General features: G+C 36.9%; 2 protein-coding genes across 3 annotated transcripts; one reads left to right on the plus strand and one right to left on the minus strand.

Annotated features, from left to right (window-relative positions):
* The first annotated feature begins 1,665 nt into the window (after window positions 1–1,665).
* On the plus strand, window positions 1,666–20,256 carry fam83e (family with sequence similarity 83 member E). Its single transcript, XM_038269388.1, has 8 exons — window positions 1,666–2,497; window positions 3,006–3,152; window positions 7,336–7,460; window positions 7,543–7,968; window positions 15,384–15,440; window positions 15,525–15,741; window positions 15,827–16,027; window positions 19,077–20,256. Exons 1-8 carry the CDS (start codon window positions 2,033–2,035, stop codon window positions 19,254–19,256), a joined length of 1,818 nt encoding a protein of 605 aa, XP_038125316.1. The 5' UTR covers window positions 1,666–2,032; the 3' UTR covers window positions 19,257–20,256.
* A 3,288-nt stretch (window positions 20,257–23,544) lies between these two features.
* LOC119772741 (THAP domain-containing protein 6-like) lies at window positions 23,545–26,970 on the minus strand. 2 transcript variants are annotated; one of them, XM_038269343.1, is made up of 5 exons: window positions 26,896–26,970; window positions 26,671–26,777; window positions 24,789–24,981; window positions 24,526–24,627; window positions 23,545–24,424 (listed from the first exon to the last, which is right to left on the minus strand). In XM_038269343.1, exons 2-5 carry the CDS (start codon window positions 26,748–26,750, stop codon window positions 24,155–24,157), a joined length of 645 nt encoding a protein of 214 aa, XP_038125271.1. In that variant the 5' UTR covers window positions 26,751–26,777; window positions 26,896–26,970; the 3' UTR covers window positions 23,545–24,154. The 2 variants fall into 2 exon arrangements, with proteins under 2 accessions (XP_038125271.1, XP_038125269.1); XM_038269341.1 differs by having other exon boundaries at window positions 26,671–26,958.
* Window positions 26,971–27,272: the final 302 nt, after the last annotated feature.

The raw sequence follows: 27,272 nt of genomic DNA on the forward strand, positions 1-27,272 counted from the left end.
CAGGCTGAACCAGTCTCAAAGGAAAACTGTGAGGTGAACATCAGATAGCTGGAAGCATTGTTCAAAGCCCACACGCCTCTGGGAGAGGTGGAGGGAGAAACTAAAAGAAACATAACATCTCAGGCAGCGCTGCCATTTAACTACACCGCCATACAAAAAATACTTTTTTTTTTTTTCTGAAACCGTACTCACAAACTTCAGCTATGAAGATTTTTAAGTTAGAAACCAACACAAAGTACAACAATATCATGAACGAAGGAAAGTAACGCAGGGTTTTCAAATTTAGTTTAAGGCAAAGGCACCGGCTTCCAAAATGTTTCTATGTCACATATTTGGGCCAAGATAAACTGTAAATGCGATAACTTATGACCTAATTTCAAGAGTAAAATTTGTCATCTAAAGATGTAACTTCTTTCGGACTAGCATTGACAGTTAGCATCAAACTGATCCCGGCCTTCATAGATCCAAGGTGGATCCATAAGCATCAAATGCTAAGTCTCACTAAAGCCTCAGTATTGGTCATGTTGCTGAAGACACCACTGACGATGCACAAACCTGAACAACTGCTGTAACTGTTTCCACTCAGTTTAGTTCAATTCAGTTTATTTATTTTAGCAGAGTACTTTTAATGCTTATGTTAATGCAGTATTCTCCCAAACTTTAAGAGTTTAAACTACATGTACAGTTATTCTGGGGGTGGTAAATTATTGCATTTGCAATATAATGTTTTAAAACCTTTTTCCCTACATCCCTTTAGGTGGCAGTAATATGCATAAGTTGGGTTTTTCACCACAGAGCTGACCAGCAGATCTGTGCATACAGGTCTGGACCAGAGAGCATTCCATGTCACTTAAATAGGAACCAAACATTATGCACATGGTTAGTACATTTTAAATAAAATCTAAATTTAGGTATTTTTCATGACTTTGTTGAAGCAGGTTGAAGGTCTGAATTCAGGTTCTCTCTTCGTAGATACTGAATGTTCTACCGTCATTGTGTAGGATTTCTCTGGCTTCCTCTCACAGTCCAAAAGGCTGTGTTTTCATGTAAACAAGCATATGCATGGTTGCATGATTGCTGTGATGGAATGGCTACTTAGCCAGGGTGTACCCTGCCTCTCAGCCAAACCACTAGAGCTTTGAACTCGCCCCCTCTGAACCAGTGAGCACGTCTAGATAGTAGATGGATGAGTATCTATGTGCCGATTTTTTAATTAATTTTTACCTCATACCTAAATGTACACTTTTTTTTTTTTGTTTAAAATTCAAACCTGTGTTTAAAGACCTTGTATCATTTTCATTTTGCTTCACACTGTGCAGGGATCTGTCACATAAACTCCACGTAAAACTGCATTTAAAAGTTTAGTCATAGTGTGATAAATTAAAAGAAAGCTCTGAAAAAGGTTTGTAGGATGTCAATACTTTTTGCAAGGCACCGAGGTACTGTGAGGGCTGAAGGGTTTGGGCGATGACAGGGTGTCTGACTCCGCAAAGCCGTGTGTCAGCTGCACTGAATGTCAGGAATCTGAGAACAATGTCAGCAAAAAGGAGTGGAAGAGTTTCAGGAGAGCGATAAAACTCACCCAAAAGGGAGGGACATGTGACGCACCACAATCTCACAGGCAACACTTCAGCTCTGAAAGACAAAGCAGGATTGCAGGTGAGTGTCATTGTGTTCTTTTTCCAGGCAGCTAAGCACCTCTGCTTCCCAATTCTTCAAGTTATGGAGGTGAAGCTGCTGGTGTTACTATAAAATGTGGATACGTTTTTTTACATGAAGAGAAACAGGGGAGACTGTTGGAAAGAAAAAGCTATCTGATGCCCTCTGGACGGATTGTAAAATCTACTCTAGATTTTTATCTCACAAGACTTCAGTGAAGACATCAATACTGGATAACTGATATACTCTGGACTTTTATTGACAGCCTGGACATAGCAGAACCTTCTGTGAAGGGGATGAATGGAAGTTGGATTACCTTTTCTCTACAGATATACAATACACAGAAATAACAGCAAAGGTATAATCTGAAATCATGTCAGACTTACAGGAGAAAAGTTTGAATGAGAATGTGGTTTTCCAGCCACTGGATGAAACCTGTCCACAGTTTCTTTACTCGGAGAGGGAGCGTGAGGCAGTGGAGAGACTCCTCAGTGGTGGGCCGGAGGCCTTTTACAGCTCCATTGGCCCAGAGCTCTCAAGCTGCTTCCTATCCCCCGAGGAGGTGAGTCAGATGAGCAGCTCTGTTCAAAGCTATCGCTCCAATGAGCCACCAGTTAAAGACCAGCATGGATTTGAGACAAGCTTTGATTCTGAGAACTTCTGTTCCACCTACGACCCCACTATGCCGGACATGCCGGTCCCAAACCTGGAGCTCGGCTGGCCGCAGAAACCCACCTGGGTCCTGAACAACAGCGTCAAAGTCTACTCAAGTTCTCCTGCTGAGGGACAACTGCAAGTCAGAGAGGTTATCAGGCGAATCCTACAAACAGCCAGAACTGTACGTAAGATTAAAACAACTTATCTGTAGGTAGATTTGAAACAAGAAAGTTATTCTGACACCAAAGAATCATGGAAAGAAACTTAGATGTAATTCATTTTAAACTATTTAAAATGTATATCCCAAATGCATTGCTTAAATTTAAGTCCCAAATGCATGAATCATCAACTATAAATGCTCAAATTTTAATCCATTTTAAAAATTTATAGGGAGATTGGCTCTAAATCCAAAAGACTATAAAATGTGATTTAACTTGTTTTGCACTTTTAAAAGTCAGAAAAGTCAGATACTTTTGCTTCTGCATCCCACCCTCCAGCAGAAAGCAAACTCAAGCAGGTCAGCTGGAACCAGAACAGGACAAACACTGAGAAAGAACAATTGGAATTATAAGCTTCTTCAGTTACAGTTTTACCGAGCAGCATTTTAAAATACATTTCATATCAACAGACAATAAAAGACCAAGAAAAACTGGGTTGTGGTTTCTAAAATGTTCCTGTGTGTTGTGCAGGTAATTGCTATTGTGACAGACCAATTGACAGACAACACGATTATCTTTGATTTGCACACCGCTGCGTCCCGAGGTGTGCCCGTCTACATCATCTTGAACCAAAGATCCCTGCAGGGGAACTTCACCCTGAACAGGCTGAGGCATCCAGTGAGTAAACACGCTACACATGGCCATTGTTATTTGATCACCACGGCTCAATAGGAGCCGCATCTGAAACATCCCAAAGACTGCAAGTTTGTCTTGTGGCGTAGGCATGCTTACACTGGGAATGTTAAATGTTGATTTAACCGCATGTGGCCAAACTGGTTCTTCTGCATTCATTTCTATCCACGTTTCTATGGAGTGATGAAAATATAGTCTGATCAAATTAACAGAAATATCTTTGGTAAGATCAGAAAAAAGAAAATCATGGATATTGTTCACCATCTGAAGCCTGGGTTTTGTATGGCCCCCAATCACAATTCAAGTGAGGTATTTAGCCTACTAGCACACGTTATGTTCTAGATGGAGTTTTTAACTTTTTTAAAGACAGTTTTAGAGACTATTTAAAATGATAAAGATGAAAATGCTATTGATTTATCTTTCTATAGTCATATTCTTAGAGCTTCTTTTGTGTTTCATAATAATCAATTAACCATCAGGTTTTTAAAAAAATCTGACCTTGGTGCACACAGATAAGCATTAAACTGATATGGCTTGGTTTAATATAGGAATAATATTTAAAGATAGAATACCCTAAATCCTCTTGTCTTTGGATGGAACAGAATTTTATTTCTAATCTATATAACATATATTAATTAATGAAATGTAAACAAGCCCGATGGAGCTCCTGAAGAATCACTGAAATCAGGTGTTTTCTGTAATGTTCAGGAAATGTTCAGTCAGACTTCTGTACCTGTACGTTCATTCCACTGTTAATGAGCAAGGCACTTTCATTTGTCTGGGACATTTTGTTCTTTAGAAATGTTTTCTTTTTTAAACAAAAATTCAACACAAATTCATTTTTTAACAAAATTATTATTTGGTTAATTTTTATTTGTTATTACTTCTTTAGTTGTGTGTTATTTGAAATACTAGTGTGAAAATATCATTTTCTTTGGGGGTATGTAAACTTTCAAGCGCAACTATATGCATTGCCCTTGACTGGGCAATGCTAACACAACATGCAATACTTCAATCTGAGTCATTCCTCTGCAGCTTTTGCATTTTTGGTGTTTGTGTCCCTGCTAGAAAGTAGACTTCCAGCATCTCTTCAGTATTTTTTCTTTTTTTTTTTTTTTCTTTTTTTTTTTTTTTAAGTAGCTTCTAACACTATGGTGTGCAAAAGCTTCAACTTATATGGGCCAAAATCAGGAAGTTTTTTGGACTTGTAGGTCACATAAATACCCATAAGCAATAGGCTTACAAATATACAGATATAACTGTCCTGTGAAATGTTTCATTTCTTTATTTTCTCAAGGTAACAGCAAAGTTCATACAATCAAGCCGTAATTATTCTAAGCACCTGGAAAGCAGCAGCCTTTGCCTCAAGCAGCTATTCAGCTTTCAGTATTTAAATATATGGAGGTTGGGTACATTCTCCATTTTACAACAAATATTTTCTCAAGGCAATTTACAGAGTCAGTGTGATCAAAGAATAAAGATAGATTGGTAAAAGTGTTCTATCTAAAGAAAGCCCAGGAGGATGCAGAACAAGGCTCAGCGTTACGGGCCTTCTGCCATGAGCGAACTTAGAAGGAACTAAAGCAACACAGAAGGTCTGATAATGAAGCACAAAATAATGGTAAACTAGCCTAATATGTGGTTTGTCCCTAAATAATATATATAAACAGATACAAAACTTTAAGATGTGTATGTGTTAAAACTTTCTCTACACTTTGTAATAACATTATGTCAAAGTAAATTATAGTAATTTCCCTCAGAAATGTCTTTCTTTCTTTTCTTATAAAACCTGTACGTTTTGTTTTGTTTTTGTTTTTTTTTGGGGGGTGGGGGGGTGGGGGGGGGGGGTTCCACGGCATATTTGACAAAACTATGTAATACAGTGTTGCTAGGTTATATTGCATCGCTTTTAAGGACTTATTTATACATTAGAAAGCTAAAGTCCTGCTCTAGTTTTAAAAAATAGTATGCTCAACTCATGCTTACTACCTTTTTCGGTTCAATTGTTGCCTTGTTGTTTTCTGCAGAAAAGGACTCTACTTCCTTGTGACTTTACTTCTAACTATGCATTCAGTTTCTTTTTCTTATATCCTGTTTAACTTCACATTCCCGTTTTTTTGCATTTGCTTTGCTTTGGACCAGTGAATATTTTTGCATTTCCGTTGACCTGGTTTGAACTATCGGGCTTGTTTGCCTGTTTCTCTACCTGACCGAGACAGTTGAAGAGAAATAGACCCAACTGCAAGCATTATGTAAGAGCCGACAGTAAAGTGGAAACAAACAAAATACCAAATTAATTACAGAGTAACTAAAGAGATCTACACTAGCAGGTTCCCCCATCGATACCACATGGAGATGTTAATAGGTAGCTTCCAACATTGACAATAACCCCATCCATCATTCATTCATTCATCCATCCACCATTCATCCATCCATCTATCATCCATCTATCATTCATCTTTCCATCCATTTTTCATACCTCAGTCCATACATCCATCATTTATCCACCTATCTATCTATCTATCTATCTATCTATCTATCTATCTATCTATCTATCTATCTATCTATCTATCTATCTATCTATCTATCTATCTATCTATCTATCTATCTATCTATCTATACATCATTCATCCATCCTCCCATCCATCCATCAATCATTGATCCATTATTCATTGATCCATTCATCATTATTCATCTTTCCATCCATCCATCCATTCATCATCTATCCATCTATCTATCTATACATCATTCATCCATCATCCATCATCCATCCATCCATCCATCCATCCATCCATCCATCCATCCATCCATCCATCCATCCATCCATCCATCCATCCATCCATCCATCCATCCATCCATCCATCCATCATCTACAGTTAAGCCATAATGATCCATACCCCTTATGTTAATAGAAAAAGTATATAAGATAATAATGCTGATATTTTGGAGAGATTCAGCTATAGCACTGCTTTAGGTCTAACAAAGAATCTCTGGCATTATTAATAAAAGATTAAATGTAAAGAGGCCTATTAATCTCAAAGCCTACCAGTGAAAATAGATTACTAGAATACCAAAGGAAATATAGCAAAAACTGGATATGAATTATAAGAACAATTTGATTGTTTGCCATTGATGATTGAGTTAGCATGGATAACGAACAAATTATGTATTTTTTTTATGTAAACAGGTTAATTGGCACTTACAAAATAGTTCTTGGTTATTGGTTTTATTATCTTCTTAAAGAAATCTCATTAATTTCCAAACAGAAACAAACTGCTGTGTTGAATGAAGATAATTAAAATTTCAGTTCTTAATGCTACTTACCTACCTACCTACCTACTTACTTACCTACCTGGACATTTATCAGACCGGTTGCAGCCTGAGCTGTTATGCTGGTATGTTAAGTGTAGTTTTACCTTTCATTTTGTCAACCCAAAGTTGTTCTGCAGGATTAAACTGTGGTAACCCCCATAGTCATATCTAAGTACTCATTTTAATTTCCTCAGAAACCTTTCAGCTGAGTGCTTTGAATTGTTTTCATTCTTTTATGTTCCTCTTCTGCCAGACTTCTGAGGAACGAAAATTCCTCTTGTCATTTGATTTTATAACTTCAACCAATATCTATCTAGGATTGTTTAGATTTGGTACTGATGTGTAAAATAGCCCTAAAATAACATAGATTTATTGATTAAAGTCCAATTTCTATGTGTAATTAAAATTGCAGGCAGGTTGTAACCGGATATTTAAACAGGGTAACATAAATTACAACCTTTCTTCTGTGTTTGCCAACAAATGAAATGCCAACATTTTTAATTTTCAGACCAGTGCAAATTATGAATCAGTTTTGATTTGCAGGATTGATAAAAAAAAAAAAAACAACACTATTTTTGGACTTATTTTTTAGAAGTCAGAAATTTACATAAATGTTCTTAGGTGAGTTTGGGATTTTAAGCTTTAAAATGTCTTAAAATCTAACTCTGACCTACAATTTTCCTTTCGAGAGACAAACTTGTGAGAGGAGACAATTCCACCAAATGCTAAAAAAAACTTTTTAACTTTAAAAAAATCAAATTTTTAGTCTAATTATCTGGTTTTAGCAACATATTCAAAGGAGAGATGCTCCTTTTCTTGCCACTACAAATTTAACTTTAAGATTTTTCTTTAACAGAACATAAAGACTCGTATTCTTGGAGGGAAAACCTTTTGTTCGAGGACTGGAAGGATGGTGGTTGGGGATGTGAAATCCAATTTCATCCTGGTGGATTTAGAGACAGTGATTCATGGCAGCTACAGGTAAAAAAGAAAACTCATTGCAAAGCTGATTAAACTCTCTTTAAAGTCTGCTACCAGAATATTTTTTTGGTTTTTCCTTCAGCCTCACATGGAGTGACGTCCATCTGCACCGGCAACTCATCACAGTCCTTAGAGGACAGATTATCGACTCGTTTGACCAAGAGTTCAGGATCCTGTTTGCTGAATCCTTACCAGTGCCTGACACTTGGATAGTCCCTGCTGCAACCAATGCATACATGCCTCACCAGGCCACTGACTCCTCACAGCTGCAGCTCCTAAAAGATCTTTCTGCTGAGTCTGAACTAAGTAACCCTCCATCTCCACCTCCTGATGTCCTCCTGGACTGGGAAGCAATGGGTGTTGTTCACAAAGACAGCGGCCATTCTGCTTCTCTTCTAAATGAACAAAATGGAAATATTGCAGAGAAAATGTTACACCTGGAAATAAATGAGGCAAAACCCGCTAAGGAGAGATTACCTTGCAATGAACACCTTGAGGAAAGAAAAAGGTATAGTAGCTGGATGATCTCTATGTAACCAGGCATTACAGCATAGACGAGGCATGGATGGGAGAATATGTTCGCATAACAGCAATTGTTTACACCCATTCTTTGTCCCTGTCCTGATACAAGATGCATTTGCAGATGTTAAAAATCTTTTCCTCTCTATTTAGCTTCTTTCATCTTCCTTTCTGTAGTGAGATTCAATGCTTCTCCTAAAGAAAGTAACCCCACAGCATGGTGCCTCTGCAAACATGCTTTAGGATAAGGAAGAGGTGTCATGGTACTGTGTAATTTTAGTTTTCAGACTCAGATTATTTCACACATAGGTCAGAAAATTTTGTTTTACGTCTTATTTAACAAGATCACCTTTATCTGCCTCTGCTGTTTACCCTGCATGGCTTAAAGTTATAGTTCTACATTTGTCAGCAAAAATAGAGAAAATATTCTCTTATTGGCCTTTGTTCATGTACAAAAACTAGAGCATAACTTAAAGACGTTAGCAAGAAGAAGTCCAAGGTTCAGCAGAAGGTTCTGCTAAGAAGTCCAATCTCTTAAAGGTTTGTGACCTTATTTCTCGTAATTTTAATCCATATTAGGATGAATCTTTTCTTTTGTTGTACAGAGTAAATTCCCTTTAGATTCCAAGAGGGCCTTAAAAGTCATTCCTGAATGGTTTAATATTTGGGTCAAAAACTAAAATGAATACAAAGCAGAAAATTTGACAAGGCTTTGACCAAATCTAAATGAAAATATGTAGTCAAAATTAACACTCCTGTAGTCACTAATGACAGATTTATGGGGCCTACAGCTGTTAACAGATTCTCCCACCTGTTCTTTTTGGGGTCTGGGCTGTGGATGGACCTGGGGCCTTTCAGTGATTGAGGGATGGGTTACCGAACTGGTTATAACCAGTCTGCTTAACACAGCTCCTGGTTGCGGTGTTTGGGGGGGTGCCATTGGCATTGTGTGGCAGCTGTTGGATATGTGACTTTACTAATTTGTGTTCATTCAGCTTTATAGGTCATACACAAAATGCAAAATGGTGGGCTTTGTGATGGGGCACACTCTGGCATGCTTAAATGCCTCTGAGTCTGTGTTGGGGGAATATGTGGGGTGTGCAGTCTTTATTGCGCTGGACTGACCTTCCTGTTCTCTTCAGCCTGCCACTCTGGCTCCTATCCTGGGGCCGACTGAGGTCGCTGTCAGGTGGGTGGGTCTGTTAAGTGCACCTTCTGGCAGCACAGCGATGGCTGGCAGGTTGTACTTGGCATGGAGGGGTGGGTTGGCTTTGGTGTGAGTTCCTGGCTGGCGTGGACAGGTTTTGTTTTATTAATGGGAGAGCTGAGGTTGTTGACATTGGCAGGGTTCTCTGGTTTCTTATCTGCTCGTTGTTCTGTTGGCGGAACGTCAACCAGGCTGGTTTGGAGCTGCTGCATATTCAGGCAGAGGGTCCTGTTGAGGGGTTTCATCCTTTTTCAGGTGTAGGGCGGCTGACTTTTAAGTTGGTTTAGTGGCGGTGATGGGGCTAGGCTTAGTGATGGTTGTCCCTGGCTGACGTTGCAGTGAAGATGAGAAGAGTTTGTTTGGTTGAGGGCACTTAGTCGGGGCTGTTGGCCCCGGCTGTGAGCCATCTACAGGGGATGCCTGTTGGGGGGTTATTCCTGTCCTTGGGCTGGGTCGGGGGAAGTTTCGGTCAGAAATAAAGCGATACATCAATTCAATTCAATTCAATTCAGTTTATTTATATAGCGCCAAATTCACAACACATGTCATCTCAAGGCACTTTACAGTTCAACCAGATCATACAGTCAAATTGATACAAAGTTTTCTATCTAAGGAAAACCAGTTGATTGCATTGACTCATTGACTCAAATACAATCCCCCACACTAAGCATGCTTGTAGCGACAGTGGAGAGGAAAAACTCCCTTTTAACAGGAAGAAACCTCCAGCAGAACCAGGCTCAGTGTGAGCGGCCATCTGCCGAGGCCGACTGGGGTTCAAGGAGACAGAAACAGAGATACAAAAAGCAGCTGTAAAAGGCGGCCCCGTCCAGGAAACACACAGCCAGGCAGACGAGCTCCAAGGCAGCTCCCATGCCAGAGGACGAAGAGAGCACATCCACTCAGTCACGGCCAGAGAAACAGGACCACACTGGAAAACAGGCCGATCTCCAACATCTATAAACAAGGGTGTTGATGGAAGCAGCACAGCTGATGTTTCTTTCCAGGATGACGTCACAGCCAAACAGGAACAGACGAGGCAAAGCTACTCTGAGGAAAAGCAGAGAGAGCAGAAGGTTAGAGATTGAACTAACAGATTCTGCAGAATAGGAGAACAGAGAGAGAATGAAGCAGAATGATGAAATGGGGGTCCCTATGTCCTCCAAAAGTCTAAGCCTATAGCAGCATGACTATAGAGATAGCTCAGGATAACCTGAGCCACCCTAACTATAAGCTTTATCAAAAAGGAAAGTTTTAAGCCTAGCCTTAAAAGTAGACAGGGTGTCTGCCTCACGGACTAAAACTGGTAGTTGGTTCCACAGGAGAGGAGCCTGATAACTAAAAGATCTGCCTCCCATTCTACTTTTAGAAATTCTAGGAACCACTAGTAAACCTGCAGATTGAGAGCGAAGTGCTCTGTTAGGAACATAAGGAACAATCAGATCTCTGATATAAGATGGTGCTTGGCCATTTAAGGCTTTATATGTGAGAAGGAGGATTTTAAATTCTATTCTTGATTTAACAGGAAGCCAATGAAGAGAAGCCAGGATAGGCGAGATATGATCTCTCTTTTTAATTTTCATCAGAACCCTGGCTGCAGCATTTTGGATCAGCTGAAGGCTTTTAACTACAGTTTGTGGACTTCCTGATAGTAAAGAATTACAATAGTCCAGCCTTGAAGTAACAAATGCATGGACTAGTTTCTCAGCATCACCCCTGGACAGGATATTTCTAATTTTTGCAATGTTCCTCAGATGAAAGAAGGAAATTCTAGAAACCTCTTTGATATGGGATTTAAATGACAGGTCCTGATCAAAAATAACACCAAGATTTTTTACTTTATTATCTGAAATCAGTTTAATCCCATCCAAATGAAGTGACTGGCTAATCAGTTTCTTTTTCAGAGACTCTGGTCCAAAGACTATAACTTCTGTTTTATCTGCATTCAGAAGCAGAAAGTTAAGAGTCATCCAGGTTTTTATGTCTTCAAGACATGCCTGTAATCTATGTAATGGGTTAGCTTCATCTGGATTTATAGACAGATATAGCTGGGTATCATCAGCATAACAGTGGAAATTAATCCCATGCTGTCTAATAATTCTACCAATTGGGAGCATGTATAAAGTAAAGAGAATTGGTCCTAGCACTGATCCCTGTGGTACTCCACAGGTAACCTTTGAGCGTGTTGAAGATCTATCATTAACATGAACAAACTGAATTCGATCAGATAGATAAGATTTAAACCAGTCTAGTGCTGTTCCTTTAATTCCAACAAAATATTCAAGTCTTTCTAAAAGAATATTATGGTCAACTGTATCAAATGCAGCACTAAGATCCAACAGGACGAGCACAGATACAAGTCCATTATCTGAGGCCATGAGAATATCATTAGTGACTTTCACCAGAGCTGTTTCAGTGCTATGATGAGCTCTAAAGCCAGACTGAAACTCTTCAAAAAGTTCATTATGGTGTAAGTGATCGCAAACTTGTTTGGCAACTACTTTCTCAAGAATTTTGGATAAGAAAGGAAGATTGGATATAGGTCTATAATTGACCAAGTCATCTGGGTCAAGAGACGGTTTCTTAAGCAGAGGTTTAATTACAGCAACCTTAAAAGCTTTAGGTACATATCCCTGTAACAGAGATAGATTAATCACATCTAAAATGGAGGAGGAGATCAAAGGGAATACCTCCTTAAATAACCTGGTTGGAACTGGATCTAACATACAAGTTGAAGGCTTAGATGAAGACAATAATTTTGCTAATTCAGAGAGTTCAACTGGATCAAAGCAGTCTAAACCCGGTTCAGATTCCATGACTACCTCAGGTACAATCGCGGATAGAGGAGTGCTTATGATCTTATTTTTAATAAGATCAATCTTATTTATAAAGAATCCCATAAAATCATTGCTGCTAAGAGCAGGTGGAATGGACGGTTCAACAGAGCTATGGCTCTGGGTGAGTTTGGCAACTGTATTAAAAAGAAATCTAAGATTATTCTTATTCTCCTCTATTAATGAGGAGAAGTATGCTGCTCTTGCTTTACAAAGGGTCCTCTTATACAGCAGTAAACCATTTTTCCAGACTAGGAAGGACTCTCGCAGGCCTGTGGAGCGATATTTTCTCTCCAGTTTCCTAGCATTTTGCTTCAAAGTACGCAGCTCTGCATTAAACCAAGGAGCAAGCTTTCTATTTTTAACGGTTTTCATTTTCAAAGGAGCTGCGTTGTCTAAGGCAATACGCAGAGAACTAGCAACCCCATCAACAAAATCATCAACCTGTGAAGGGGAATAAGCTAAGCTTTTGCACTCTGCAGCACTGCTCAGTGACACAGAGGAGAGAGAAAGTGAAGCAGATTCTTTAAAATTTTTAACTGCACTATCTGATAAAGATCTACTAAAATTGAACCTTCTTTTGGGGGAGGAGAACTCTGTTAAAGTAATCCTGGAGGTTATTAGAAAGTGGTCAGAGAGGACAGGGTTGTGAGGAAATACTGTTATTTCTTCACATTCTATGCCGTATGTCAGCACAAGATCCAAAGTATGAAGATGAGAATGCGTGGGACTATTCACATTTTGAACAAAGCCAACAGTGTCTAAGATAGCATTAAAGGCTGCTCTTAAGCTATCGCCTTCAATGTCAGCATGGATGTTAAAATCTCCCACTATGATGACCCTGTCAGTATTTAATACCAAATCAGAAAGGAACTCTGAAAACTCATCTAAAAATTCAGAGTAAGGACCTGGTGGACGATACAAAGTTACAAAAAGAAGAGGTTTTCTTGCCTTGAAATTTGGATCAGGGAAATTAAGGGTTAAATGTTCAAAAGAGTTGTAGGTATTAATTGTTTTGGGAGTAATCAGTAAGTCAGACTGGAAGATTGTTGCTACTCCTCCTCCTCGCCCAGAACTTCTGGGGATGTGAAAATTTAAATAGCTTGAAGGAGTTGCCTCATTTATGCTCACATAATCCTCTTGCTGCAGCCAGGTTTCTGTAAGGCAAAACAAGTCAATGTGATTATCACAAATCAAGTCATTAACTAGTAGACTTTTAGAGGAAAGCGATCTTATGTTAAACAGACCGCATTTAATTGTTTTAACTTTTTCCCCAATTGGAGTTATTTTGATTTTAATTAGATTATCATGATTTACTCCTTTGGGAATCTTTGCTAATTTATTAGACTACAACTCTGCTTCCTGGTCTGCACCCTGGGTGGTCAGGGTTTTGGAGGACTAATAAATGTGGCCAGATTCCTAGAAAGAAGAGCTGCACTATTGTGGACATTGCGTCTCATGCAACAACATTCTTGTATACTTGTTCTAACTGACTTTTCCTACTACTGTGGGAGATCTATATCAGATTAAACCAATGTTTTTAACTAAAGATAACTGAGTAAAGAATTCTCATAAACATTATGCATTCCAGCATAATTCATGTATGTGAGACAGCAAAAATCTTCTTTTAACACACATGCACACCTGTACTGTACATCTCCAGACCACATTTGCCATCCCTTCATTACATTACATATTTTATGTAAGAACAAAGCCAAGGTGGCTTTGAAGTTAAATGAATGCATGTCTTAACATTAGAGGAGTTTCAAGCAGCAACACGTTGCCAAGCCTCTTCCTGAACTTTCAGATGGTATTTAATCAACAGTAGCTTGATCTCTGACTGTTCTTTCTTTTGAATAAATGGTGTCCCCTGGATACAGACATATCAGCTTTAGGTTTATTGACAAATAGTTTTGCAATCAGCCAATAAAAACATAATCTCTAGTTGCATAATGTAGCCCAATAAAATTGAGAATTGCTTCTAAGTAATAACAACTCTCGTCATTTAATGAAAAACTAGACTGACTGATTCCGCAAGATTCCTACGTCAAGTCTTGAGCATGTGTTCGTAAAATGTATTCGTACTTGAGAGATGATTATAAATGGGAGAAAGATGGTGAATGTGACATTGTTCACACAAACGCTTGTTGAATGAGGCCCAATATTAAGATTCTTTTTTCTTCATTGGTATTGGCCATTATATTCATATATTAGCTCATTCATTAGTGCAGTGGTACCCAAATGGTAGGTCCACCTCCCTCGGGGTGGAACAGTGTAATTGAAGGAGGTATGGTAGAAAGGAATTAAATGGAGGACATACTTCGAATGTTGTTTTTGCTTATTTATGTATTGATAGCAATGTTCAATTCTGTTGAGTATAGAACGCAGCTAAACTTTTTAAAAAAGCATTCTAGAGTGATTCTTTTGCTTTTCTTTGTCCAGTTGTGGAAGAGGTTGTCTTGGGGGTCGCATAATGAGTAGGTAAAATAAGAAAAAGGGGCCCAGGTCTAGAGGAAGATATTCAAAGGTTTTGGCTCTCCTCTACATCTATCTCCTTCTTTATGTTTAAACCTTTATCCACCTTTCTCTCAGAATTTGGGCCATATGATTTTAGCATTACAAATTTGCATAATAGCACGGTTCCCAGGGCCTTTGAAAAGGAACAGGTAACATAACAGATCCACTTAACTAAGGGAGGAGTGTCTATTTTTTAGGGAAAATCTGCTGTAGTAATTGTCTGGAAGTTCAGTATTATATTTAACTGCCAAAGGTAGATTCAGAAGAAGCTCCAGAAGAATTAAATAAAATCCATGTCTATGTTTAAAGGGCTTAGACGATGCAGTCTTGCTCAACACCTACAGTAATTGCAATAAGATTGTTATTTCTGTCGAAATATACTTACCTGGACACAGAATATCTTATCATTGTTGGGCACAGGACCAAGGTCTCATTTGTTGCAACAATGAATGCTTATATTTTTGTGTGTCAGTTTGCTGACTCTCAGAATATACTAAAAAAAGACATAGATTGCAGCCACCGTTGAGTCCCAGATTAGGAAGAAACACTTTACGTGTTAAATGTTTACATTTGCATATCCTCTTCTCATGAATTCGATCAGTTTTTTCATCAGCATATGATCTGCATATTGATAATGGCACTGATGCAAAAATGAATGGCTGTCTGCTGAATTGGAAAAGTAAATCACCTTTGAGCTGCTCTGAAGATCTGTTGTGCATTTTTGTTTTCATATTTTTCATAGCTAAAATGATTGCTTAGCACCATACTTTTTTTTTCACAGTGAACTAACTTTGAACTTCAGCACAGGTTTAATGCAAAACTTCACTCACAATTGTTTAATCTCTACAGCAATGCACAAGTAACCTCAGAGCCAACACGCCTACCAGTTTCAGATGGAATAAAAAGGTAGGCAAATAAATATAAGAATCTCCTAACACAGTGAAATTAAACTGATGTGAACTCAAAAGTAAAAAGCTGTTTTTCCTGCAGGCCGGAGCATACAAAAGAAAGGAGCATATCCAGGGAACGCTCTCTAGAGAAACAGCCAAACCAACATGAGAGGGCTGTAACTAGAATTGATGTTCCACCAGATCCAATCAATTCATATCCTTATAAGAGAAGAACACTGACTAGGATGCAGTCCTTTTCAGAAGAGGACAAGAACACAGACGATCATAGCTCCAGTACAAACACAGACTCTACCAGAGTAAGTAGCTTCCTCTCCATGCTAAAACAATTAAATATAAATCAAAAATTTTCTATAGGACCTGAGATCCTTTCTTTCCTCTCAGGAGAAGAAGCCTTTAATCGTAAGAGTGCCGCACAATGGGAACTTTAGCTCTTTGAGTGATATCATGAGAAGACTCAAGCGGGGAACACCAGGGGTTCACAAGAGAGGGATGAACTCCACCATGTCAGACCAGACCCAGTCCATGTGGGACCTGAGCACCCAAAGTGACAGAGAGGTCCCAGTTCCTCGGTTTCTCACCGGTGTGAGTATTCACAACTAGATCTGATACTTAAATCAACACTATTTTTTGTGATTATACGTCGACTTACAACTAGTTGAATTACAAAACCAAAGTTAAGCATTACTTATTTTCAAAATCGTCATATGACATTGTTTACATTGTTTACCTCATCACTTTTAGTTTTCACACAGCCACTGGAAATAGAAATGTAGCTTAATCAATCTCAGGTGGTATTAACCACGCTGGTCCTCATGAAAAATGTTACCTTCAGGCAAAGCAATACATTCTTTGTCCACTGGGGTAACCAAAATCGACCAACACCGAAAGTTATTTAAAACTTCTTCAATTTAAAGATACGTTAAATGCAACTGATGGGTAAGCATTAACATTAAAAAATGATAACCAAACTAAGTTAAAGAAAGATATAAAGATAAACAGAAATACAACAAAATGTTGCTTGTAACACAAAAAGTGTATTTTTTCATTCTAACAGTAATTCTAATTTTCTTTCAAATTGTTCTTTTAAAAACAGTTTTAAAGGGTATTTTGGTGCAATATTTTTTTATAAACTTTGTTAAGTTCCCCAGTACTGGCCCAACTTAAGGCACTATGCAACGTTCTGTAGCTCCACGTTCTTAAACTCAGCTTTTAAAGTTGGGGGGGTTGTTTATATGTTTTTTTAATCTATCTATCTAGACACTGACTAGACTACTTTATTAATTTAAAAAAAACATCCTATCAGAATTGCCAATGTCTTCTATACACTATTCACTATTTTAAGCTCTATAACATAATACAATAAAATTCATTTCAGCAACTGAGAAAGAATCTTTATTAACTGCTAAATGGATTGTAAAAAATTTAACATTTGTATTTATTTATTTTTTATTTAAGCTTCCTGAAGTTGTACAAAACCCTGACTGTCTAACCCTAAAATGTACCATATTGTAACTGTTTTGGTGCCGTTGTAACAGACAGACATTCACTCAGCAAGGTTTTTTTTTGCAGCCTTTAATAAATTCAGCTGCAATAACAGTTGCACGTCCTCCAACTGCAACCTCTAGAGGAAAAAAAAAACAACCCTTACATTGAGAACGTTTAGTTAGGAGGAGCATAAATATTTAGCCACTGTCACACCCACATTTCCCTACTGTGTGAAAAATGTTATGGGCTAATCAAAATACTAGAATATGTCAAATGAAATTCAGCAGACTATTATCAAATTTTAAATGTAACACTGTTTGATCCTTTTGCAAGATAACAGGGGAAAAAAAGAAAAAAAAAAAGAAAAGCTTATCTGTCCTGCATAATAAGGCTGCTGTGTTTTTGTGTGATCTTTCTTATTACCTTTTAAATATTGCCTACCTCTGACTTCACTGTGAACTGTGTGAAGCTCCAAACTGACTTGCATGTGCAATATGAACAATAACAACATCGTCATCAGCAGCATTACAGTAAACATGGTAAAATAATTATTGTTTAAGTGCTTATTAGAAGCCATTTATTGGGTCAGTGGATACTGGGTGGGAAACACATAGATAAATGCAGAGTAAAACTCTTTATTTTGTGGCGTTTTCATGAGATCTGATGCCTTTCACCATAAGAAATTGTCTCTCCACATCCAAAACAATTTCACAGAGGACCAGTTTATACAGAGCATTATAATGTTGAGGGTGATTTTGGGTTATATATATCTGCACCTCTCCTCTAAGCTCCACATCATTGTAAAATATTGATATCTACATAATCTACATAACACTGCCTGCACGTTGGCTCCATGAGCAAGACCCTTAATCCCACACTCCTCCCTGGGTGCTGCACGGTGGCAGCCCACTGCTCCCCAAGGAGAGGGGTTAAATGCAGAGGTCAATTTCTCCAGTGTGAGATCAATTAAAGTCGATTTGTCTTGAGGTAAGCGTATTTTTTCTTGATTTGATCCTTGAAATGGGACAGTTTGCCAACGGAATTAGATTATTTTCATGTACCAAAAGAAAAAACAACTACTGTACTTTATCTAATTCTGTAATATCTAATTAGCTTACAAAATCCTCATTCTATAGTCTTATTTACCTTTTCCAACTGAGGACAAATACAATATTTTTAAGAATGTTTAATTTATTTTTAGATTGTTTTTGCTCTGCAGGGGACTGGATGACATCCAGTGTATTAGGCCAGAACAAGGCAGATCATCACATGTTCGCTAACCTCTATAGTATATTAGAGGCCTCTGTTTGAAGAGTCGTATATCAAATTTAAAAACCAACTATTGTTTACATCCAGGCGGTTCCTAACAAGCTTTTCCATTAGGCTTGAATAAAGTTTTAACACGGTTTATTAATGTCTTTCTGTCTCTCCATTGTGCATCACTGTAAAAACTGAATTATGGCATATTTTTTAAAATAAGCGTATTTTCTCTTGCTTTGTGCGGTTAAGTATTAAAAATTTACCAGTGGGATAAGATATTGAGCTCTTAAATAAGAAAAGGTCGGATGTTTTGACCATCACAAAATAATGGCAAATATTTTAAAGAAAATTGTACTTATTTTAGATAATTTTTTCCAGTGCTACTATCTCAGCTCCTCTCTGTTTTGCTAACTACTTTTGTCTGGCTCAAAATTGTGCCAAATTTAATGGAGAGTGACATCAAAGTCTAATCCATCTAATCAGCCTTAGTTGTTCCAAGTGATGTCACATTCCACAAGATCAGAGTCAGATTCAGGACCGCATATGAATGTGACTCAAATTTGACTTGAAACTTTAAAGCTTTAAAACAAAACATGTTTTTCAGTGTAAATTAGCACTACTACAACAAAATCTGAATTTGATTTATAAATGCAGACCATCTGACATATTTTACGTTCACATCATTTGTGTTTTATACTTATTTCATAATAGCATCATAAAATATCAATTTGTTACATTTACTCTGATGCAAAAATTATTATTTTTTTTGTTGCGCTTAAGCTATATGGAAAAATTGAAAGATATTGTTGAAAGATTTATCAACCTGTAAAGAAAGAATCTACATTTTGCTCCATTTTTTCTCTTTTTCTGTTTGCTCCTCATGCAGTTCAACCCAGAGCACATGACCCCTGCTTTGGTACTGATGAGGAAAAGGAATGATGAACTGAAATCTTCAATAAACCGACCTTCAGCTAAATTCACGCCGGCAGAGAGACCTCGCAGCTCCACCTTAAACTCCAGCATTTACCTGAAGAATCTGTCAAACAGCAAAGAATCCACATTATGAGTGTCACCGTTGAACCCAGCCATTGTTGCAGCATATTCTGTGACTGTATGTTAAAACAGTAGGAGGGGCTATTAAGCTTTTAAACTGTATTTTGGCTTTAAAGAAGAGTTCTACTCTCCAACTGTATAAGTGAGACCGAAGAGAAAGAGGGTGGGGCAAACAAAGGGCAATAAAAAAGTAATAATTTAAACAAGCCCTTTCCTAAAATTGTGACTTCCATAGAAATTCTCCCTAAACTTAACTCATACAAAAAGAGAGCACCAAGATCAGTGTAAATGTATATTATTATTATTATTAATATTATTGTTAATCTTAAAACATAAAGCAGTTGTGTTATGTTTACAATTTTGTTTGCTTTTTTCACACTGGTATAATTGAGTAATATCAAAAATATATGGGCAGACAAAATGACAGGTGATATCACATATTGTGACCATAACGTAACTTAAATACTAACCAAACTGTTTCTCGTGAATCATTACCTCAAAATAAAAATAACCATTGAACAATTTATATCCTAATTATAATTCAAATATATATATATATATATATATATATATATATATATATATATATTCCAAAAGACAGCTCTTATTATGATCATACTGTGAACTATAATATTAGACTAAATATTTAAAACTATCTGTTTGAAGTGTCTCTTGTTAGCTGGCTACTCAACTCTGAGTTTGGCTCATGATTTGTCTGTGGTACCAATTTGTTATTCAGAAGATGAAATGTTCCGAAACCTCTGCTCTAACTTATGAAAAAAGATTCAATATTTTGTTACTCTTTTTTTTCATTGGTACTCTGACTCCCCTGGTAAAGAGTTTCAGGTGACTCTTTACTTTCTTAAGTGAATAAAAACTAATATTTTCACTTTCCGTCGTGATTAATTTTGAAATATACCAGGTCACAGGGTATGAGATCTGTTACCATATGTTGTGAATGTACAGTAAACTATGATACCTGACTTAATGATTTAAATAAACTGTTTCTGGAGGCTTTTTATTGTCTAAAAAAGCGCAAACATTTCCTTTTGATCACTGACTTTAAAGCCCAGTGCTTTTAAATGCTAGAGTATATTATGACTCATATTCACCCTGTACAATGATCCCATTTTCATGCAATAAATTAAAGTTACAAAAGCTATTTTAAAAATAACATAACATCACCTAAAACTGTACTTTTCCTTAAAAACAATATTCATAAACCAACGATAAATCTTCAAAGGTTTATGAAGAAATTGCTCATCCTTAAAAGTGGAAAAACTGAATGAAAAATATTTTTATTACATAACTGCACATCCACTCTTTCAAATAAAAAAATCTGACGAAATTTGTCATTATTCTAAAATTATAATAATAGCAATCCTAATAATGACTTTAATAATACAAGATATTACATTTTGTAAATCAGTTCAAGATAAAAAAAAAAATCATACAAATTAAATGAATGAAAACAATGAAAGAAATAACGTTTGCGAAGAAAAGTACCATGCATAGACAGTATGTAGCCTATGCATGGTACCAATTGGTCAAATGCATCATCATATTATTTGTTCTTTAAGAGAATAAACAATGGTGAATATTGAATGAATGAACAATTAGTCTGACACTTTCTTATATTACATTTAAATTATTTAACAAATTCGACAAGTCAATTAAACATAAATACCCAGCTTTCATAAAAGCACATAAACTTCAAATGATTTACCCCATTTGCCACATTAAATTGAAGTGTTTAGTGAAAAAAAAAATCTTGCAGCACCGTCTAAAAGCCTGAAAAGCTTCACTTCACCCATAACGATGGAGCCTCCAAACAGAGAAAAATAAATATGCTGCTCTCTATCGACTGTGGCCTAAAAATATTGATCCGACCTACACAGAACATTAAACATTGGTTTCCACCTTAAAACCTTTCACATAAATTCCAAAATGCTCATTTTAAATATAACACAACACGTATGTTTCAATCTGAGCTTATTAAGTCTGTTATTTTTACATTTATTAATAGCAACTTAAATACACAGTTGTCACTGATGCCAGCCACACTCCCACCAAATCGCTGGTGATTGTCAAATAAAACTTAATTCAAAAGAAATTAAATGTAAACAGCGTCATAGATAAAATATAAAGTTTTAACAAAGGTTATGAGCTACTCAGCTTTAAGTAGAATAGGCCTAACTGTTTGCTGAATGAGCCTGCTTCTTAAGATAAACTGGCACATTAACCTTTTTCCCTTAATAATCCTTTGTCACATCCCTTATCAGCAGCTCCAGTTTGGTAATGATTTCCATTATCACTACGATACACTCCTGTGACTTTGACCAGCTTCCACTCATTTCTAGCTAGACTGTCATTGATTTAGGAATTTCTCTGTGTCTTGTACTATTTTTTTCTGTGCTGAAAATTTGGCGACTATTTCCTTTTTTAATTGGTCCCAAATTAATTAGCCATGTAATTCACCATGCTCCATTTCTTTGAAAGATATAGGTCTTCCTTTGCTAACTCACCAGGCGGCTGTAAAATCACTTAAGACTGGTGAGGATGAGATTCTGCGTAAGGTAGAGCAGTGGGATCACAGAGCAGGTAAGCTGTCAAGGGGTGACTTTGTGATCTTCATACCCCAATAAAAATGAGCATGTAAGGATAAAGTGTCAAGACTTTTGGATGAGTGATCCACAATAGATTTCAACACACTTCATATAGTCCCGATGTGCCTTTACCAGGCCATGCCTGTAATGGGTCTTTGACATACTCTCTCAACTCATGATGTTATGGAGCCATAAGAGGATACAACCTTCCTTTAGGACGACTGCTGCCTGGAAGGAGATCTAATAAATCAGTCAACTCTTTGAAAAAAATCCTAATTCAAGTCACATATTGAGCAGATACATTGAAACTCAGCAATGCATGAAGCAGGTTGATCATTTCATTTATATGTGTCTCTAACCTGAAATAGCACGGCCTACACTTAAACGCCACTCCTGTTTTGCAAGATTCTACTGTTATAAAGAGAGTGACCCAATAAATTAGCCACAACATTGGACTAGGTTTACAGTTTATATTTACAGTGATTGAACTGCAAGAAACAGTCAGGAGCACACACTGGAACCAGTGGAACCAGTTTCTGTCGCAGGGCTTTCAGTCGAAAAAGGGGCTGTTGACAACTCAACTAAGACTTTATGTTCTGATTAAATTAATTTTTTTAGTGGGATGAGATGACGTGTGTTGTGAAACTGAATTGAATTATGGGGATCCTCTTTAAGGAGCTTGAGATCAGGGTTGAAGCAAGGGAGGCTAGGGTCATACACAATGATTCACAGTCTGGCAAAGGTACCAAAGCATGAGGCAGGCAGGCTCTTTAGATAATTTACATCATGCATAATTTGCAGCATCACATACAGAATATATAAGGAGGATCACATGCATCTAGTTCCTCTAATTAGCAGTGGCAGATGTTGCTACTTGGGTAAGAAAGGAAAGGTAGGAATAAAACAACTCCCACAACACCGTGCCGATGCATTACTAGTTCATTAAATCATGTACTTAAAACATGTGAGATTCAGAACCAGAAAAAGACCAAATATGCCAAATAATGATAAAATATCTTGGTTAAACATTAGAATAGAGTTTCTCTTAACATTATAAAACGTTTGGGAAGGAAGGAAAATTATCAGAATAAAAGAGTCATAATTAGGAAAGGATGATACAAACCTAGGCAAGAACTGACAGGTTGCTTTTCAGCATAAGCAAAATCATAGAAAAATACTAAATGACAAATTGAAATATGACATAGAACTCAAAAGATATCTGTTAAATGTTCAGAATGGTATTAAAAAAGGAAGTAAAAATAATGAATCAAGTCTTTTCTTGAGCATTAAGTTAGAAAAGCTCAGGATAAAAAAATAAAGTGTTGTAGCTGTGTTGTTTAGCATAAAAACCTGCAACATGATGTGGAAAGTAGGCTTACTTATAAAGCAGAAAAAAATTATCTATCGTCAAGTGTTTAAGTGGACTAAAAATATTCTATCAGAAAAACAAATACAGGTAAGAATTGGAAAAAAGTATTCCAAAAAATATTTCATAAAAAATGGAATCTGAAACAGTAGGACAATGAGTCTTTTTTTTATTTTCTTTAATGATAATAACGTGTTTAGTGATGTATATTTATAGAGGGTGGAAAAAAAAGTACCGATATTTTTAGGCAGAAAGTTGATATCAGTGTAATTCCCAATATTTTTATCATAGAGTGGGAGCAAATGTTTAATCACAGTCAAAGCCAAATATAATTTCACAAGTAGTTTTATTTTAAATGGCCGATTGAGTGATTATCTGGGATTCCAAGGACAGTAGAATGTCAGCATATCATGTACAACAAATCCACAGATGTAAACAAGTAAGACTAAAAATTAAATAAATATAACAAATCCTAGCAAGGGCAGCGTTTACATATAAAGCCAAACAAACATCGAAATGCGTATATCGATATATGGGATTTGATCAATATTCGTGTCTCACTTCAAAATCTATCGATTTATTTTTTATATCGATGCATCGCTCAGCCCTACAAGCAGGTTGTGAACAAATCAACCCAGAGGAAAAAAAAGCATCTTACGAAATCGATGCATAAATTCAGAACAGAAGATCAAATGAACTCATAACACAAAGAGGATTTTCATGATATAAAAAAATAAAATAAAAACCACTCTGATCGGTGAAGTGGTGAGCCATCTTTCACTGCTGGACCGTCAATAATCCAAAACATATCAAACACTAACCAAAAAAGCATTAAATGTGCTGTTACTCCTTTACACAGCATCTGAGTGTACTGGGAAATCTGAAATTGATTCGGCATTAACCTATTGGGAAGTTTTTTTCACATAACCACCAACAGGCTTAACTCATAATTTTACTATGAATGTATACAATACTTCCAAATAGTATTAACAGCATAGCTGAGTAATATTCAAGGTTTTCTTGCAGATTTTCATTGATTAGAGTCTTCTCTCTCAGATCCTCCAGAACTGAATCCACATTTTTCTTAGCCCTCAGCTCTCGGATGTTAGCGTTGCGCTTCTCCCGTTCGAGGCTTTCCACTCTTGCCAAGGCCTCACTAAGCTTTGCCTTCAGAGCAGAGGGGGAAGTCGGCAATGCATAGTTGTGGTCCTAGTGGAAAGAGGGAAGGAAACATTTAATGTGTGTGCATGGCTTTGTAAAAATGGTTGATTGCGTTACCTTTTTGGGAAACAAAATATTTAAATACTTGCAAGATTTTTCTGAGGTTCATCTTTATTACGAGGCTTAGTCAAGTCCAAAGGAAGGCTCTCCTCTGCTTTCTTTGTAGTGGGTTTGGTTCTCTTTCCTTTTTGCTAGGACACAACATAAGAGACACAACCTTAACGTCGAATTATAAAAATTGTCACAAACACACCGCAAAGTCTAAACCATTAGACAGGAAGACAAAGCCTTGGGACCAAACACCAGACAAAAAAGATTTAATTATTCCTACGTAGTCACAGGAGGGACATACTTTTTGAAGAGAAGTCGGGAAATTGAACACAGATGGTATGACATTGGGTCTAAGCCGGACAGTCTGCCCTGTCCGGTCGAAGTCCTCTGGCTTGAAGTGCTCGCTGCAGAGCATCGATCTATTTGTTGCAGCAAAATCTTCCCTCCGCACAGCCCGTTCCCACCGTTTTCTTAGCTTACCGTCTTTGGGAAACCTAGATTGAAACATTTAGCCACACAGGATGATGTTAAAATGTTAATACATGTAATAACACCCAAAGCCCCACACCATTTCTATAAACATGTTTCTTGTGAGGCATTTAATTAAGGAACAAATACAAATACATAACTCCATTTAAAGAAATACTGCCTATACACCAAAATAACATGGATATTTGTCATATCAACTCACCCAAATATAATTCAAGTGATATATCAACACTTCAAAACAAGATTAATATGGATAATTTTTTTTTAAATATAACATGATTAACCCTTCGTTCAGGCTTAATTACTTAGCAATGTGCTTAAAAAGTGACTGGACCCCCTGAATTCATTAATGAAATACAAAATAATACATAACATCATGTATAGACATTGGAGTTACATGCAGGAATATGCATAATGTGTAAACATTGACTTTTATTGTTGTTTAGTTGTTTGATTTGATGTTAAGTGTGGGATATAATTAAGCACTGGTTCTGCCCAGCCCTTTTCCAGTTACATTAATGTTGGTCTATATATAAATGGATTAAGGTTATTAAGAATGTGAACCATCAAAATAAAATATATTTCCTTTAGCAGGAATTACGAAAACAGTATGTTTTCTTTAAAATCATTTAACATTAATGTGCATTATTCTTTCTATATGTATAGAGAACGAGAAACAATTTGCATTGCGACTGATCTAACTAGGGAGTACCAATATGGCGGCCGGTGACTTCACTCAACCCTAAACTACCAATGGGCTATCAGCAATCCAGTGAGATTAGAATAGAGACAAGAATAGAGATCAATTGAGCTACAGCATCAAATCAACAACAACAAAGAGTTATATGTGTATATATTTATATTTATATTATCTTGTTTGTTGCATAGATAGATAGATAGATAGATAGATAGATAGATAGATAGATAGATAGATAGATAGATAGATAGATAGATAGATAGATAGATAGATAGATAGATAGATAGATAGATAGATAGATAGATAGAAAGAAAGAAAATGTTTGTATATCTGGAGCATGTAACAAAAGTAATTTCCCTCTGGGATTATTAAAGTGTGTCTTATTCTGATTTTCAGGGGGGCTTAAGACCAATGGCGTAACGACACAACAATAGGCCTGTAAGCAACATAATCCGGATGGGCCCCATATGAAGTACAACACCCCAATGGTTTCAATCTACCGTCTGGGTTACCCATAATTCCAAGCCGTATTGTAAAAAAAAAATAAATTAAAAAAATACTCAAATACATCGGTTATTAAAGTTATAAACAAAGTAATTAAAAGTACCACTGTCTGCTTTGCCATTGGTGTGTTAAACGGCTAACCATCATGTTGAAATATGCGGTGTGTTTGGGGTATAAATAAGATCTGGTCAGTCAACATTGACTCAGGTGTGTTTAAGAGGAATTTTTCGCACCATTACATCTGCAAAGAGACGTCATAATCCACAGTTGCGTAGGGGGCCAATCAGGTGTCAGTGACTGTGACCCTATAAGCAACTGCAGTTACCAATAGTTACGCCATTGCTTTAGACTCCGTGTGAGTAGGGAGTACCAAGATGGCAGGAGGTGACTTCAGTTATTTCGGCCTATCGGATATCCATGAATACATAGAATAAATAGCACACGTTGCTTTGAGACCGGAAAAACACTAACTGTGTCTATCATAAAAACTTACTTATGAAAGGTGATTCCACGGGCTTTGGTTTGCAGTCTCCTCTTATTTGCGCAGCCGTATGCGGAACAAAAGTCGGGCATCCTGAGAGGCAGTTCCGGGGAAGATTTCTGTCAATACAAATCGAAATTATGTACTAAGTTAGAAACCAATTTATATCAATTAACTGGTCTCATCAAATCACGTTTTCAGGCAGCCAATTTATAAGGACATCGGCTGAGGATTCACCAGATTCTGAGTGTAAAAATAAATCCGATAGCTCGGTCTGACTCAAGATGGCCGCTCTGTCGGCACGCCTCTTTATAATTCTTCGTCTTCTTCAACATTTTTGGCGGTAGGCAACAACAAACAGATACCTTTCCGCCATCTACTGGTATGGAGTGTGAAATTAAATTCTACGATGTTATATAATTGTGTTAACCTTAAATAGCGAAATAATATCCTGTAAATGGTACTTTCTGAATCACACCTAAATGATTCAAATAAATCGACTTGAACTTTTACTTTATTTAAATGTAGAATTAATTTATTCAAAAAACAAAGTGTTCAAAAAATGATAAACTGACTTCAATTCAAGAATTAACATAAAGAACTCAAGCACAAAC

This window comes from Cyprinodon tularosa, unplaced genomic scaffold (genome assembly GCF_016077235.1).
Source record: "Cyprinodon tularosa strain WSP-4 unplaced genomic scaffold, ASM1607723v1 ctg729, whole genome shotgun sequence".
NCBI lineage: Eukaryota > Metazoa > Chordata > Actinopteri > Cyprinodontiformes > Cyprinodontidae > Cyprinodon > Cyprinodon tularosa.